General features: G+C 42.6%; 1 protein-coding gene across 4 annotated transcripts in view; it reads left to right on the top strand.

The window, feature by feature from the left end:
• LOC137334583 (SLIT-ROBO Rho GTPase-activating protein 1) overlaps positions 1 to 18,323 on the top strand; it is a 200,841-nt gene that overhangs the window by 146,713 nt on the left and 35,805 nt on the right. Inside the window, exons 9-15 of one of the 4 annotated variants that reach the window (XM_067999367.1) lie at positions 5,339 to 5,536; positions 5,626 to 5,710; positions 7,836 to 7,863; positions 13,392 to 13,422; positions 15,773 to 15,833; positions 15,980 to 16,057; positions 17,507 to 17,641. In XM_067999367.1, the coding sequence (XP_067855468.1) occupies positions 5,339 to 5,536; positions 5,626 to 5,710; positions 7,836 to 7,863; positions 13,392 to 13,422; positions 15,773 to 15,833; positions 15,980 to 16,057; positions 17,507 to 17,641 (616 nt within the window). Of the gene's footprint in view, positions 1 to 5,338; positions 5,537 to 5,625; positions 5,711 to 7,835; positions 7,864 to 12,570; positions 12,674 to 13,388; positions 13,423 to 15,772; positions 15,834 to 15,979; positions 16,058 to 17,506; positions 17,642 to 18,323 lie in introns of those variants that run through there. The other 3 variants (XM_067999366.1, XM_067999365.1, XM_067999368.1) reach the window with 3 other exon arrangements.

Below are 18,323 nucleotides of genomic sequence, written 5' to 3'. Positions count from 1 at the left end.
ACAGACAGAAAACAGAGAGTATAGGCCCATTCTACTCAATCTCTCTTCATAGGACAACTCTCTCATCCCAGGAATCAATCTAGGGAACCTTTGTTGCACTGCCTCTAAGGCCAGTATATCTTTCCTTCGGTAAGGAGACCAAAACTGTACACAGTCCTCCAGGTGTCGTCTCACCAAAGCCCTTACAATTGCAGCAAAACTTCCTTACTCTTGTACTCCAACCTCCTTGTAATAAAGGCAAACATACCATTTGCCTTCCTAATTGCCTGCTGTACCTGCATGTTAACTTTCTGTGTTTCATGTACAAGAACACCCAAACCCCTCTGAACACCAACATTTAATAGTTTTTCACCATTTAAAAAATATTGTGTTTCTATTCTTCCTACCAAAGTGAATAACCTCACATTTCCCCACATTATACTCCATCTGCTACTTTCTTGCCCACTCACTTAACCCATTGATATCCCTTTGCAGACACTTTGTATCCTCCTCACAGCTTACTTTCCCGGGTCATTCTCAGGTTGGCAGGTTGTAACTAGTGGAGTGCCGCAAGGATCAGTGCTTGGGCCTCAGCTATTTACAATCTGTATTAATGACTTGGATGAAGGGACCGAGTGTAATGTATCCAAGTTTGCTGACGATACAGAGCTAGGTGGGAAAGTAAGCTGTGAGGAGGATACAAAGTGTCTGCAATGGGATATCAATGGGTTAAGTGAGTGGGCAAGAAAGTAGCGGATGGAGTATAATGTGGGGAAATGTGAGGTTATTCACTTTGGTAGGAAGAATAGAAACACAATATTTTTTAAATGGTGAAAAACTATTAAATGTTGGTGTTCAGAGGGATTTGGGTGTTCTTGTACATGAAACACAGAAAGTTAACATGCAGGTACAGCAGGCAATTAGGAAGGCAAATGGTATGTTTGCCTTTATTACAAGGAGGTTGGAGTACAAGAGTAAGGAAGTTTTGCTGCAATTGTAAGGGCTTTGGTGAGACGACACCTGGAGGACTGTGTACAGTTTTGGTCTCCTTACCTAAGGAAAGATATACTGGCCTTAGAGGTGGTGCAACAAAGGTTCCCTAGATTGATTCCTGGGATGAGAGAGTTGTCCTATGAAGAGAGATTGAGTAGAATGGGCCTATACTCTGGAGTTTAGAAGAATGTGAAGTGATCTCATTGAAACATATATGATTCTGAGGGGGCTTGACAGGCTGGATGCTGAGAGGCTGTTTCCCTTGGCTGGAGAGTCTAGAACTAGGGGGCGCCAGCCTTAGGATAAGGGGTCGGACATTTAAGACTGAGATGAGGAGGAATTTCTTCACTGGGGGTTGTGAATCTTTGGAATTCTCTACCCCAAAGGGCTGTGGATGCTCAGTCGTTGAGTATATTCAAGAATGAAATTGATAGATTTTTGGACTCTTAAGGGAATCAAGGGATATGGGGATCGGACAGGAAAGTGTAGTTGAGGTCGAGGATCAGCCATGATCTTATTGAATGGCAGAGCAGACTCGAGGGGCCGAATGGCCTGCTCCTGCTCCTGCTCCTATTTCTTACCACTAAATAGATTGACCGATCATTTATCTCATTGTTGTTGGGACCTTGTTGTGCACAAAATGGCGTGCTGTGTTTGCCTACGTAACAGTGACTGCATTTTAAAGTGGTGATTTCAAGAGATGTGCTAAGGTGCTGTATAAATGCAAGTTCTTTCTGCCTTAGAGAATAGATGATTTAGAATCATAGAAAAGTTTCAGCACGGAAGGAGGATTCGGCCCATCGAGTCCGCACCGGCACTCTGCAAGAACAATCCAGCTAGTCCCACTCCCCCGCCCTTTCCCCGTAGCTCTGCAAATTTTTTCCTTTCAAGTACTTATCCACAATGTATCTGTGTCCCAGCTCGGTGTGTGGGTGACCTATGAGTGCTGGCAATTTTATATTCAGTAGACTTTCACACATGTCTTATTGTTGGTATACGAGCTCGCCTGTCTATCTTCTAGGTAGTTTAAGGTTGCTGGCTGCTTTATAAGTGTGACTTGCAAGGACTTGTCATTCAGCTGTCTTCCCATCTGTGTATGTCTGTGTTTTTAATGATTTAAAGAACTGGATTTAAAACCTGCTTCGGTATGTGAACTAAAGTAGATATGTGGGTGGGGAACCTTCCAACTGTCCATGAAATCTCCATGTCAGAAATCTGCCAGTCAGAAAAGTGAGAATTGGGCAATAGTCTGGGTTTTGACTGAATTGTCCATCAGTCTGAATTAGCCACTCATATTAAACCGGGCAGAAAAAATATCTGCATATATAAGGGGTATGAAAATTCATAAAGTTTGCCAATCTATATAATTATTACAAGTCTGATCCAATTTAATATTCCATGAACTAAAGTAAATTTAGGTTATCCTGATCTTGTCTCAAATTTTTCCCATTTGGAAAGATCCAAAACAGGTGGCTGGCTGCAAGCGTTCATTTAGGCTTTTTGCGCTTTATCTTTTAAGGTACGCACTGTATTGTGAACAGTCAGGTGGCAGCTCAGCTCAATTGGTAGCATTCTCACCTCCGAGTCATAGGTTGTGGGTTCAAACCCCACTCCAGGGACTTGAACACATAATCCAGGCTGACACTATAAAGCGCCATCTTTCATATGAGACATTAACCCAAGGCCTAGAAACATAGAAAATAGGAGCAGGAGTAGGCCATTTGGCCCTTCAAGCATGTTCCGCCGTTCAATATGATCATGGCTGATCCTCTATCTCCATACCATTTCTCGCTCTCTCCCCATACCCCTCGATGCCTTTTGTGTCTAGAAATCTATCTATCTCCTTCTTAAATATATTCAGTGACTTGGCCTCCACAGCCTTCTGTGGTAGAGAATTCCACAGGTTTACCACCCTCTGAGTGAAGAAATTTCTCCTCATCTCAGTCCTAAATGTCCTACCCCGTATCCTAAGACTGTGACCCCTCTTTCTAGACCCCCCCCCCCCCCCCCCAGCCAGGGGAAACATTCTCCCTGTATCCAGTCTGTCTAGCCCTGTCAGAATTTTATATGTTTCAATGAGATCCCCTCTCATTCTTCTAAACTCGAGTGAATACAGGCCAAGTCAACCCAATCTCTCCTCATACGACAGTCCTGCCATCCCAGGGATCAGTTTGGTGAACCTTCGCTGCACTCCCTCGATGGCAAGTATATTCTTTCTTAGGTAAGGAGACCAAAACTACACACAATACTCCAGGTGTGGTCTCACCAAGGCCCTGTATAACTGCAGTAAGACATCCTTGCTCCTGTACTCAAATCCTCTTGCAATGAAGACCAACATACCATTTGCCTTCCTAACTGCTTGCTGCACCTGCATATTTGCTTTCAGTGACTGGTGTACAAGGACACCCAGGTCCCTTTGTACATCAACATTCCCCAATCTATCACCATTTAAATAATACACTGCCTTTCTGTTTTTCCTTCCGAAGTGGATAACTTCACATTTATCCACATTATACTGCATCTGCCATGTATTTGTCCACTCACTCAACTTGTCTAAATCGCCTTGAAGCCTCTTTGCATCCTCCTCACATCTCACGATCCCACCTAGTTTTGTGTCATCAGCAAACATGGAAATATTACATTTGGTTCCCTCATCCAAATCATCGATATATATTGTGAATAGCTGGGCCCAAGCACTGATCCCTGCGGTACCCCACTAGTCACTGCTTGCCACCCCGAAAAAGACCCATTTATTCCTACACTCTGTTTTCTGTCTGTTAACCAATTTTCAATCCATGCCAGTATATTACCCCCAATCCCATGTGCTTTAATTTTGCACACTAACCTCTTATGTGGGACCTTATCAAAGGCCTTCTGAAAATCCAAATAAACCGCATCCACTGGTTCTCCCTTATCTATTCTACCAGTTACATCCTCAAAAAACTCCAGTAGGTTTGTCAAACATGATTTCCCTTTCACAAATCCATGTTGACTTTGTCTAATCCCATTGATATTTTCTAAGTGTCCTGTTATCACATCCTTTATAATAGACTCTAGCATTTTCCCTTCTACTGATGTTAGGCTAACCGGTCTGTAGTTCCCTGTTTTCTCTCTCCCTCCTTTTTTAAATAGTGGGGTTACATTTGCCACCCTCCAATCTGCAGGAACTGTTCCATAATCTGTAGAATTTTGGAAGATGACAACTAATGCATCCACGATTTCCATGGCTACCTCTTTTAGTACTCTGGGATGCAGATTATCAGGCCCTGGGGATTTATCTGCTTTCAGTCCCATTAATTTCTCCAGCACTATTGTTTTACTAATACTAATTTCCTTTAATTCCTCCTTCTCACTAGTCCCTCGGTTCCCGAGCATTGGACTAGTGAGAAGGAGGAATTCCACCCATAGTCCATACTGTCTTTCAACCCCATTTCCTTTTGCATCTGTGCTCTGGAAAAGAAACCCTCCCAAATCGCGCACAACTGCAGTCTCAAGCTCCATACTGCCCAGCTATCGGCCCTCCATTCACCATGAAACCTCGAACTGTTGATTTTGCTCAACCACTCCCTCCCCTGCACCTGTTGACACTCTCGTCCCCATCAAAACCTTCTTCCCATCCCGGTCGTTCCCCCTCGTACATCTTCGCTCCCTCAAGTCCAAGTGGTGAAAACTTGAGCATAAAAATGGTTCCCTCTCCTCGGGCACTGTCCCCCTCAGCATCCATTTTCCTACCTTAGGACGTTTTTCTGAATTAAAGGTGCTGTATAGGAAAAAAAAGTCATCTTTTTAATACAACTGGACATTCTCTCTCTCTCTCTCTCTCTCTCTCTCTCTCTCTCTCTCTATGTCTTTCGGGTCTCTTTCTCTCTTTGTCTGTGTAATTTGACCCATTGTGTATTCAGTATACTGGGACCTACTGTTTTCCGTGGCGAACCTGTCTGAACACCAACGACACCTTTGATTGGTGTGATGGTGTCCCAGCCTAATATAAGATATGCAATTTGAGAACCTTTCACTCACTCACTCACCTGACGAAGGAGATAATCTCCAAAAGCTTGCGATTTTCAAATAAAACTGTTGGACTATAACCTGGTGTTGTAAGATTCCTTACATAAAAGCTCCCAGGGCACTGTTTGAAGAAAAGCAGAGAAGTCCTCCCAGCATCAACCAACACCACCAAATCAGATTAACTGGTTATTTATCTCATTTCTTGTTTGTGGGATCCTGCTGTGCATAAACAAATTGCTTATATAATAGTGACCGCACTTCAAAAGTAATTCATTGGCCGTCAAGCACTCTGGGAGGCCTTGTGATTGTGAAAGGTGCAATGCAAGTAAAAGTTCTTTCATCTTTCTTTATCGTTTAGGTTAAAAAGACAATGGAAGCCACTCTTCAGACAATACAAGATATGGTAACCATCGAGGATTATGACGTCTCTGAATGTTTCCAGCACAGCCGGTCAACGGAGTCGGTCAAATCCACGGTCTCGGAAACCTACTTGAGCAAACCGAGCATCGCCAAGAGAAGAGCTAATCAGCAAGAGACCGAACAGTTCTATTTCATGGTGTGTATTCTGCCAATTCATCCGTATGAAGTAATACGTAGGCTTCTCGTATTGGCTAAAGTAAAATTCATTGACTTCATTCTCAACAGAAATTTAAAGAATACCTCGAAGGAAGCAATCTCATCATGAAGCTACAAGCAAAGCACGACTTGTTACACCGGACTCTTGGAGAAGGTAAATCACCGGATACTTTTGAGTAAGCGTACAGACCTTGCGCTTTCTTAAGCACCTTTTATGTTGGTTTAGTGCTGTGCCAGTGCCACCAGATCCCAGCGTTTGGGTCTCATGTGGCCACCAGCAACCTCAAGGTCAGCCTGCCAGAATCGGCAAGACCTGTTTTTTTAAAAAGAAATGAGTCTTCTCTGTAGTCAGTCTTAGCAGTTCCAGCAAGTTTGCTCTGAAGTTGCATCTGTAAGTGGAACGTAGGAACAGGAGTAGGCCATTCAGCCTCTCGAGCCTGTTCTACCATTCAATTAGATTACGTCGGATCTGTATCGTAATTCCATCTATCCGTCTTGATTCCGTAACCCTTAATACCCTTGCCTAACAAAATTCTATCCATCTCCATTTTGAAATTTCAATTGACCCCCCCCACACAGCCTCAACAGCTTTTTGGGGGAGTGAGTTCCAGATTTCCACTACCCCTTGTGTGAGGAAATGCTTCCTGACGTCACCCCTGAATGGCCTGGCTCTAATTTTAAGGTTACACTTCCTTGTTCTGGACTCTCTCACCAGAGGAAATAGTTTCTCTCAGTCTATCTACCCCTATCGAATCCTCTAATCATCATAAACACCTCAATTAGATCACCCCATAACCTTTGATATTCAAGCTGCACATTAGGGGACAGCAGCACTAATGTGCCTCCAAACCTAATTTAAAAGCAGCTTTCCTTTTTAAACCATCCACTTACTCTTGTTGCAACACACAGCTTTTATGGCAGCAGGTTTAGAAAATGCTTTTACCCAGTGGACTGAAGTTACATTATGCTGCTTCATCTTAATAAAACACAGCAGCCTGCTGAAAAGATATTTGCCAAGTGCTATTTTCTTGGCATAGCATTTTTTGTGTTTCATTTAATTTAGAAAATCTGGTAAACCTCAATAGTTTTCTACATTATTTTAAATGGGTATTTAGAAGCACTGGGAGAAATAATGCTGTTTGGGTGAGATAAAGTGTATTGACTTGCTTGTACATTTAATAATGACATGACAGTGTTTAGTTCATTTTTAGATGGGACTTTGCACAATAGACTTGGTTAAAAAACATAGTGACTCTGTTACCTTTTGATAAATTCTGTGCTTTGGTATCATTTGGTATGATTCGCTCCAGGCAATGACCATCTCCAACAAGAGAGAGTCTAACCACCTCCCCTTGACATTCAACGGCATTACCATCGTCAAATCGCCCACCATCAACATCCTGGGGGTCACCATTGACCAGAAACTTAACTGGACCAGCCACATAAATACAGTGGCTACAAGAGCAGGTCAGAGGCTGGGTATTCTGTCACGGGTGACTCACCTCCTGACTCCCCAAAGCCTTTCCACCATCTACAAGGCACAAGTCAGGAGTGTGATGGAATACTCTCCACTTGCCTGGATGAGTGCAGCTCCAACAAGAAGCTCGACACCATCCAGGACAAAGCAGCCCGCTTGATTGGCACCCCGTCCACCACCCTAAACATTCACTCCCTTCACCACTGGCGCACTGTGGCTGCACTATGTACCATCCACAGGATGCACTGCAGCAACTCGCCAAGGCTTCTTCGACACCACCTCCCAAACCCGCGACCTCTACCACCTAGAAGGACAAGGGCAGCAGGCACATGGGAACAACACCACCTGTACGTTCCCCTCCAAGTCACGCACCATCCCGACTTGGAAATATATCGTCGTTCCTTCATTGTCGCTGGGTCAAAATCCTGGGACTCCCTACTTAACAGCACTGTGGGAGAACCTTCACCACACGGACTGCAGCGGTTCAAGAAGGCGGCTCACCACCACCTTCTCAAGGGCGATTAGGGATGGGCAATAAATGCTGGCCTTGCCAGCGACGCCCACATCCCATGAACGAATAAAAAAAAAACTTGTTCAAAGTTGTTGTTCTTAACTTGAATAGCTTTTAAATTACGCAGCACTATATTTAAGTCAACATCTCAAAGCCTGGCTTTTTAATGTTGAAGGCAGGAAGGAAGACCACAGCTAGTCAGTCTATCCCTGTAGGCCTCTTTTTTTTCCTGCCGTTTCCTGTGCCCCCATCAAAACTCCACAATCAAACTCGTTTTCCTTTTTCCCTTAGGCCAGAAGAGTGACTTCATGACCACGAGGTAGGGAAAAGTTCATGGTCGTTTCTTTGGGTACATTTAAAGGTGTATTTGTACGTGCATGTGTGTGCTACCTCAAGCTCTGTTGAAACTGGGAATGAATACAGAGTTATACTTCACATTTGATACATGTGCTGCTGAATTTATAGTATAACATTACTGAAATTACAGAAATGTTAAGTTGGCCCTGGTAGCAGCACAGCCTGAAATGGCCGTATGACACCAGCATTGTGCGTTGGCTGGTGAGTCCACAGTTTAGGCCATTTAAAGTTTTGTGGCGCAGGCCAGAGACAATGGCTTTGGTCTACCCCAATGTTTAGTTGGAGGAAATTGTGGCTCATCCGGGACTGGATGTCGAGCGATACAGAGGCAGTGGAGGGGTCGAGGGAGGTGGTGGTTAGGTAGAGCCGGGTGTCACCAGCGCACATGTGGAACCTGACGTCACGTTTTCGGATGATATCGCCGAGGGACAGCATGTCGACGAGAAATAGGAGGGAGGGCCAAGGTTAGATCCATGAGGGACTCCAGAGGTAATGGAGCGGGAAGAGAAGCCATCGCTGGAGATTCTCTGGCTACGACTGGATAGGCATGAGTGGAACCAGGCGAGGGCAGTCCCACTCAGCTGGCCATTGGAGAAGTTGTTGATATGAAAATATGGGTAGAAACTCCACTGTAAAGCAGGCAGGTGTCTTTCATCTGGGAGGCCTTCTAGATGTAGAGGTGGTCACCTGGAACGCTTGGAGAATTAGAAATAGATACTAACACCAAGGTATTACAGTAAGTGGATCAAATGTAACCTAAATGAACTTGAGTTGGAATACAGCCCAGGCCACCTACACCAACTCCATTGCTAGACAATGTGGAACCAGGCAACGTCTAGCCTACCAGCCTGATGGTCACCAAGTGGAAATCTCTTCTGAGGGTGGATATTTGCAAAGCTGAGGAGCAATGTCTGTGTTGATACCTCTGACATCATTTCCCAGGTGTCAAATTCTGGTCTGAAGCACAAAATTGGGATCTTTGATAGCACCTCACCTACCAGCCAAAAAGTAGGCCTCATCTGGATAAGGGCAAAGCACATGATAGCCGATGCTGCAAAATGCCCCATCTGACCTGAGCAGAATCGTTTCCCAATCCTGAGTTAGTGAATGCTGAAACATTGGCCACTAAGTGAGTGATTTGGTAAGATAGACAACAAATAAGTAAAGGGAAGTCCAGCTCCATGCTGTGTCCTAGTACAGACAGATCTGGCAATCAGCTTGCCAAAGGTACAAGTGTGAGATCAGCTCCAAGTTTTCAGGCAGTGATGGAAGATTAGAAAAATTCTGTATCCAACATTGGACCTAATCAGTGTTGTGAGGATGGAGTTCCTTGTCCCATCTCTGCGCGTGCCAGCTGAAATACAGTAGCAAAAGCTTCAACCAATTATGAACTCTAGTCAACTGTCAAGAAAATTAAATGTTTCCTTCAAAAGCCCTACTAGGCTGACTGTAGAGATTACCCCTCTCTTTCTCCTGGAATCGGATCGTTCAGTAAGATCAGTGAATTGGGTGGCGTTGGCTTGCTACGTTCTCGAATCTGGGAGTACTTTTGACGTTGGGCGACAGTATAAAACAGGCAATATCGGATGAACCGCCCGTTATATATCTGTCTTGATTTTCATCTCCATTGAAGTCAATAGAAATAAAAACAGGGAGAGATGTATAATGTGCAGCTGATCTGATATTGCTTATTTTACACCATCGCTCAGAGTCAAAATTGCCCCCTCTGTCCTCGAAGACAAAAAGGGTGAACACTCCTGAATTAGGGAGTCACTTCAATGTTCACCATGAAGCCTTGGGGGCTACATATAAATTTTAAAACAATATTCCCATTCATTTGCACATGACTCAAGCTATTAATAGTGACCAATCGAAGTGTAGTTTGGACACCGCTGCTTTGGATCATTGTTGATATGAGATTGGGCTGTCATTCCGTTATCAAATTGTGACTGGACAAACACCGTAACTTGCTGAGGAATACGAGATGCTGCAGTTTCACTTCAGTGTTCCTGATGTAAGCTCCAGCAAGTTCACATCTCCCCTGCAGAATTCCAGTGACTTACTCTTAAGACGCTGCTTCAGCTTGTTAAAGTGCGTGTTCATGTTCGCGTTCAAACACACTGTTAACTATCACCTGAACCAGGGTTGCCTGAGCATGTATTTGATGTACAAGAAAGGTGAGGTTAGTGCATTTGAACCACAGCACTAATTATTTGGACCTCATGTGCTCTCAGTGTTGACTTTGTACTGCATTTATCCTTGTTCTATTATCTATGGTTGTACCCTGTTAGGCTGGATAGAGTGCAACACGAAAGCAGCTTATCCTTGCTTTCCTGATGTTGGCTCAATGTCCTCTGGCATTGGGTGAATGATACCCCTTCCTCAATAGACTAATAGACAACTTTCACCTGAGGTGTCTCAGTATCTTACATGCTGACCAATGACCCAACAAACATTGCTGTAGTTTTAAAATGTTTCTCAATGACCTCACTGGTTTATTAAAAAAAAATGAATCATTTTCAGATGCCAACTATAAAGGCTCCTTTCCATAAACTATTGTAATTTAAAATGGTTTGTACGTTCAATGACCTATGACCCTGCAGTTATTCTAATGATGACACTGACACTGATCTTATTAATTATTTTAGCACTGCATAGTTCTCCCCCGTCCCTGCTCTGAAATCCTATTTCTCCGGTTAGATTTTAATCATTAGATTTTAATCATTGAGATCCAGCACGAAAGATTGATTTGCTTCTGCACAAAACTCTGGTGACAACATCATGAACATAAAGTTGTTGGTTCAATGGCCACGTTGTTTTGTGGGGCGGAGGGCAGTTAAATACCAGAACTAGACAGGACTGAATATCTTATGGATCGTTTAGGAACAAGAGAAGGCCAATCAGCCCTTCGAGCCTGTTCCGCCATTCAGTGAGATCATGGCCTATCTGTGACCTAACTCCATATACCCGCCATAGCCCCACATCCTCTCTACCTGTGATTAACAAAAATCTATCAATCTCAAATTTAAAATTAGCAATTGAGCGAGCATTAACTGCTGTTTATGGAAGAGAGTTCCAAACTTCTACCACCCTCTGCGTGTAGAAGTGTTTCCCAACTTCACTCCTGAAAGTCCTGGCTCTAATTTTTAGGTTATGTCCCCTAGCCCTCGATTCCCCAACCAGCGGGAATAGTTTCTCTCTATCTACACCATCAGTTCCCCTTAATATCTTGAAAACTTCAATCAAATCACCCCACAATCTTCTAAATTCCATGGAATACAACCCTAGTTTGTGTAATCTGTCCTCGGAATTTAACCCTTGGAGTCCAGGTATCATTCTCGCTGCACTCCCTCCAAAGCCAATATATCTTCCCAAGGTGCGGTGCCCAGAACTGAACACAGTACTCCAGGTCTGGTCTAACCAGGGCTTTGTACAGCTGCAGCATAACTTCTACCTCCTTGTATTCTAGTCCTCTAGATATAAAGACCAGCTTTCCATTAGCCTTTTTGATTATTTTCTGTGACATTTTAATGATCTTTGTACATGGACCCCTAAGTCTCTTTGGACCTCCACTGTTTCGAACCTTTCACCATTTAGAAAGTACTCTGATCTATTTTTTTTTAGGTCCAAAGTGGATGACCTCACACTTGCCTACATTGAAATCGATTTGCCACAGTTTTGCCCATTCACTTAATCTATTAATATCGCTCTATAATTTTATGCTTCCATCTACACTGCTTACAATGCTGCCTATCTTTGTGTCATCGGCAAACTTGGATATGTGGCTCTCTATCCCGTCATCTAAGTCGTTAATAAATACAGTGAATAGTTGAGGCCCCAACACAGATCCCTGTGGGACACCACTAGTCACATCCTGCCAATTTGAGTATCTGCCCATTATCCCTACCCGCTGTCTTCTGTCACTCAGCCAATTTCCTAACCAGGTCAATAATTTGCCCCCAATTCCATGAGCTTCAACTTTAGCTAACAGTCTCTTATGAGGGACTTTATCGAATGTCTTCTGGAAGTCCATATAAACAACATCCATAGGCATTCCCCTGTCCACTACTTTAGTCACCTCTTCAAAAAATGCAATCAGGTTCGTCAGGCATGACCTACCCCTTTACAAATCCATGCTGGCTCTCTCTGGTCAGCTGAAAATTTTCAAGGTGTTCAGTCACTCTATTCTTAATTATAGACTCTAGTAATTTCCTGACAACAGGTGTTTGGCTAACTGGTCTATAATTCCCTGGTTTCCCTTTCACCTTTCTTAAATAGCAGAGTGACTTGTGCAATTTTCCAATCTAAAGGAACAGTTCCTGAATCGAGAGAACTTTGGGAGATTATAGTTAGGGCTTCTGCAATGTTCTCTCCTACTTCCTTTACTTGGTAGATTATAAGGGGCAATCTCTACAAATTGAACTATGGTGCTTTCAAAACGGAATTATCAATAGAATTGTCTCGGTGTTGAAATGTATTTTGATTTCCAGCTGCATTTTTCAAAGGATTGAAACTTCGTGCGTTTGTGGTACATTATGTGGCTGCGGACTCGTTTGAACTCCACGGATCATTCTAGCGACGCGCAATGTTGATGGTTTAGTTGCTCCCTGTGACGCACCTAATTTGCAGATACTTTAAGTTGTTTTCAAATTTTGTTCCATCCTCTTAGGCCTCCAAATGTACCCCCTAAACCTCAGAAAGCCAGGAAATCCAGGCCCCGATCAGAATATAATGCTAAGTTGTTTAATGGGGATTTGGAAACATTTGTCAAGGTACTGGCACAAAACGTCCTGGTGGTGGAGAGTCTTTTTTTTTCCTCATCAGTCTGAACATAATGGTCTGATCCTCAAGTTAAACCTTTCTAAGGGAGCACGTGTTAGTTTTGCTTCTCTTGTCATTTGGACTTAATGTTGTCTATTTAGGTACAAAAGCTTGAGGTACACCATTATGTTCAATTCTATCTTGGGGCCCTATGTCTACGTATATAATGTGCTTCCTCGAGTCAAGAATTGCATGCTTTTGAATTTGGAGAAATCTTAAACATGGGTTGGGGATATATAACTTCTGTCCATTTTGCACTTTTGTAAGTAAATGTGTTCAAAATTAGATGAATTTGGACATTATTTCCTTAATGTCTTGATGTTTCCAGTGAGCTTTCAGTCAGTTCAGTCATTTTTAAATGCACGTGTTCAATAAGCATTGGCATCCTTGAACTTGAGGAACCCCTTTATATTCAAACCTGTTTTGTTTGCTAGTTGCCTACTCTTCCTTAATCCGAATATAATGGTCTCCTCCTCCAAACTGTGGATCAGCGGGAGATTATTTCTTTGAACCTTCAAACGAGTGGAAGTAAATTGTCGCTCAAGGAATTCCATTATATTCAAGCCTATCATGGGGTCCTGGCTTGTATCTTGTACCTTCACTGTTATTTGCTGCTATCTGTCTCACTCTTTTCTTTTCGTCCTCCACTCTTAACATTGCTTCTAGCAGAGGACGAAGGAATTCTCACGCAAGGAACCAGGTATAGTGCTAGTGTGAAGCAGCTGGGCTTTGCCTCACACGGTTATTGCATATCTGCCTGGGTTAAAATGCAGCGAATGCACCATGTGTAAATTGTAACTGCAAGAATGTTTGCATCAGTTCAATGATGAGATTGGTGTTATATTAAATCAAAATTTGTCACTTTTTTTAAAATGTTCTGTTTCAAACCTCTGAGTTACGTACTATTACATCAAAATCCATTTCAGGTTGCAGAAGACTGATATTTTACTGCAGGAGGCACTCATTCATCAAACGAGTTGTGAACATAGGAAAGCAGGTGCTCCCAATCTGCCAGAAGGGATGAGTTGAGGCAACAATGATATATTGGATGGAGGGTTGTTTAAGTAGATGGGTACATAATGAGTTAGCTATGCTGTGGCATACACTATCATAAGTACGTCTGGTTTGGAAAGAAAGTCATCTATTCTGGAGTATGATTTGTGCAGTTTCAAATGAAACATTAATCTGGAATGTGCAGCCTGAAAGGGCGGTGGAAGCAGATTCAATAGTAACTTTCAAAAGGGAATTGGATAAATACTTGAAAAGGAGAAATTTGCAGGGCAATAGGGAAAGAGCAGGGGGAGTAGGACTGATTTGGATAGTTCTTTCAAAGAGCCGGCCCAGGCATGATGGGACGAATGGCCTCCCTCTGTGCTGTATGATTCTATGAATCCCCTCTAATGGGAACCAGGATCAGCTGCGCAGAGAAGAGGCCCAGGTTAGTGCAGCAATTGCAGGCAATCTGGTTGATTTCCCACGGTAACAGCGGACATCTTGTCCTGTCGAGGCGCAATGCGGTTTCTTCCGCTATCACGGAGTCCTCCGTGTGGAAGAGTGCGCTAGGAAGGGAACTGTGGGGAGGTTAAGGGCCTCTTGTGATTGAAGCACGTCTAACATTGTGACCAGTTCTTCCACCGCTCATTGTAACGACACTGTCATTCTCCCCATGAACGCGAAGTGGATATATTTGATCCAAGATCTGAGCGAGGGGGAGAATCTATGTTAAGGTTATCCGAATAAAACTGATACTTCAAACGTTACATAGGCTCAAGCGATGTCATTTTTCAATTCCACAAGAGAAAAGACAGACAATATTAAAAATGAAACATTTTTTCACTTTAATTCAAAAACACACACAAGACATTTTGTAGTTCTCTAATTCAGCTGTAATATTTTGTTTCAGAAACTTGAGAAATAAATTTCTGCGCAACAGTTACATTTTAAACAAAAGCAAAATACTGCTGGATGCTGGAAATCTGAAATAAAAACGGGAAAATGCTGGGCACACTCAGCAGGTCAGGCGGCAGCTGTGGGGAGAGAAACAGAGTTAACGTTTCAGGTGGATGACCTTTCATCAGATAAATTTTAAAAGTTAGAGAGACTGTTCAGTACCAAATGGAGCTGAAAGTAATTGAAAATTGTCCCAATCACAGGGCCTTTGCAAACATTCTACTTTTACAAAGATTAATTTTCCTACTTGCATTGCTTATTTTATTAACAGACTTCTAACCAAATTTATATACGGTTTAAAGTCAGATAAAATTAATGTCTGGTGTCTCATGCTTTTTCTGACCACAGTTATTTTAAATGCGCCTTTTAAGAAGCTTTACTATGCAAAGTCCATAGAAGCTAATGTCATCGCATTGACCAATCGGGTATGATTTGCTTTGGGTTTTTTTCCACAATTGTCATTCAGATATTTCTTTCTACAAGGCATTTCTTCGTTGTTGTTTTCCGTCTCTTTTTGTCTATCCCGCCTGTGTCGCTCGTAATTCTCCAACCACGAGAATGGGCAGTTGTGTCGACCTCCTTTTTGCTTTGTAACCCAATGCCAAGCGTGCAGACGATCATGCACGGGATGGTTCTTACTCCACTTTAGTGACTCACTAATGTAGCCCCTCATGTCTGCTCCGCACCGCCCTCCTCAGGTGACCAAGTCGTCAAGAGTTTGCCGCATGGGCAATCGCGGGCAGAGTGTTGCGCCAACGCGCTGTGCCCCTGGGCGCCTGCTGTTCAGGCGGGTTTTGTGGCATTTGTTTCCGTATTTCAAATTCCTTGCCAATTTAATTTTGAGGCTAAGGCACCTCACTCAATATCCAGATCGAATGGAAACCACATATTTTGTGTGGCATACAGGTGCAGTGTTCATGGATATTTCCCATCTAATGACTTTGATCTGCCTGAGAAACCAGAAATCAATATGATCTGTCCTAATATTCACGAAATGTTGGAAGTGATCGGGCACGCCTGCAGACACTTTTTGTATTTTGTTCAGCTTAGACCTTAATTTCTACAGAAAGTTACATGCTCCGTAAAATTTCCTTTCCCAGGACTCTGGACAAGCCATTCCTCTCATCGTGGAAAGTTGCGTTCGATTTATCAACCTGTATGGTATGTTGCTGTTAAGTTGTCGCTTGGTATGGGACAACGTACTCACAGAGTTGCCATTATTTTTTGCCATCGTGTTGACGCTTGTCCTGCTGCGTGAGCCACAAATGGGGCACATTTTCATTTCACTCTCTGCACTTCCTCCCCAGGCCTACAGCATCAGGGGATCTTCCGAGTTCCGGGATCACAGGCTGAAGTCAACGACATTAAAAATTCATTTGAGAGAGGTGAGTAATTGCAATTGATTCACTGCAAGGCACTGCAATAACAGGTACATGTCCATATCCTATTTAGCAGGGGGATCATTTATTCTGACCTTGTGTCACTGTAGCACGTGATGCCTTCTGATAATAAATGACCCTGCATATGATGTTTAGAAAGATAATTGCTTTTGTAATGACTCTAGCGTCTGTGAATTGTGCCGATTTGATTAATGTGACTTGTAAGTCTGTACTTGAATGTTCGAGGTTCCTTTCTCATTTTGACAGCTCGGGAAAAAAATCCTATTGGGAAGCACTGTGCTGTATATTTTCAGTCATGTATGGAGCGAAATGCTGGTTGTTGTCAGTTGGGCCAGTGTTCATTCTACAGTTGGGTAGCTAAGTCTTTGGTCTAGATCCGACTTTTACTACAGGCTATACTCTATTCATGTACAGTTTATTAATCGGGAGGGGGGTCATTTTAACCTAACCCACCTGATGGAATGGCATCGACCACCTGTTTTATACCTCGTCCTATTTTACTTTCCGTTGACTTCGGCTTAGGTTGGGTTACAATTAACCCCAGGCTGTTACTATATGAGATTTGAAAAAGAACCTGCACCTTTTATGGCCTCCTATAAAGTGTGTTTTAGTGTATCTATTTTTCCATATATCATTAAGGGATTTCTTCAGTATTTAAAGAAGAGAATGCCATCAGAGAGGAAGGGCAAAATGTCTTCTATCATTCTTGCCTTTTATTTTAGTGCACGTTGCTTAAATGGAATGTGTAGAAGAGCTTCAAAGTGGTACTGAGTTAAAAACATATATTACACTAAACGGGTAAAGTTTTTGAAATATAATGTAGGGTAGTTCAACTAGAAAGAATTTCTGATTTCATCAACCCATTTATTAAGCTCCTTGCAAAGTATTTAGACAGTGCATGTTAGCAGTCAGTGTTATCTTCCAATATTTCAGCAATGAGTAATTGTCGAATTTAGCCCAGTCTCTCAAATGTATCTTATGGTATTTTGGCTAGTTTATCCCTCCTTCATGTGATAGGACATTTGGCATTTAAACTGACAGTTTCATTAAAAATGTTATAAAGGAAAAGCTTGCATTTAAGAAAGTGCCTTTTCGCGTCCTCAGGACATCCGAAGGTATTTTACCACCATTGATTTTTTTTTTTAGTTTTGAAGTGGCAAGCACTGTTGTTATGTAGGCAAACATGACGGCCAATCTGCACACAGCAAGATCCCACAAACAGCTAGTGAAATGAATGGCCAGTTAATGTACTGACGATTAAGGGATGAATGTTGGCCAGGACACGGGGAGAACTCATCTTCAAATAATGCAGTGGGTTCTTTAACACCCACCTGAATAAGTGCCTCAGTTCTGATTATATCGAAGTACTGTGCATAGTTTTCATGTCTGCACTGTGTACAGTTGGTCCTGATTTTTATATCTATTCTTAAATAGGTGAAGACCCTTTAGCAGATGATCAGGACAACCATGACATTAACTCAGTTGCAGGAGTTCTGAAGCTCTACTTCAGAGGACTGGAAAACCCACTCTTTCCAAAGGAAAGATTTAATGAGCTCATTCCTTGTGTCCGTAAGTATTTATCATCATCATCATCATCATCATCATCCCCCCTCTCTCAAAAGAAAGCTGAATTTGCTTCGGATTTTCTTCATTCAATTCATGCTGGATTGCAAATGTGGGTGTTTTTTTGAAGAATGAGGAATTTGTGTGACATTTATTTAAAGATGCAGCTTCTTTGACAAAGATAGGTAACCCAGACAAATCTCTGTGTGGTATTTAGTTTTAAAAAAATGATTTCAAAAATAATAAAGAACTTGCATTTTTACGATGCTGTACCATGACCTCGATACATCCCAAAGCAATTTACAACTACTGGATTATTTTTGAAGTGCAGTCACTGTTATGTGCAAATATGGCAGCCAATTTGAAAGCAAACCTACAGGATTATTATTGCTTAAGCTTCATTGTGACAAGGATTTACACTTTGTGATCTTTCTCCGCATTTTTATTACTGGACTAGGGTGCAGAGCAGATTTACCAGAATGATACCAGGGATAAGGGGCTTCAGTTATGTGGAGAGACTTGAAAAGCTGTGATTGTTCTCCTTGGAGCAGAGAAGGTTAAGGGGAGACTTAATAGAGGTGCTCAAAATGATGAGGGGTTTCCGTAGAGTAAATCAGGAGAAACCGTTCCCACTGGCGGATGGGTCGGTAACCAGAGGACTCCGATTTAAGATAATGGGCAAAGAACC

This window comes from Heptranchias perlo, chromosome 18 (assembly GCF_035084215.1).
Source record: "Heptranchias perlo isolate sHepPer1 chromosome 18, sHepPer1.hap1, whole genome shotgun sequence".
Taxonomy (NCBI): domain Eukaryota; kingdom Metazoa; phylum Chordata; class Chondrichthyes; order Hexanchiformes; family Hexanchidae; genus Heptranchias; species Heptranchias perlo.
The sequence above is the reverse complement of the archived record's forward strand: the minus strand, read 5'-3'. Positions and strand labels throughout refer to the sequence as shown.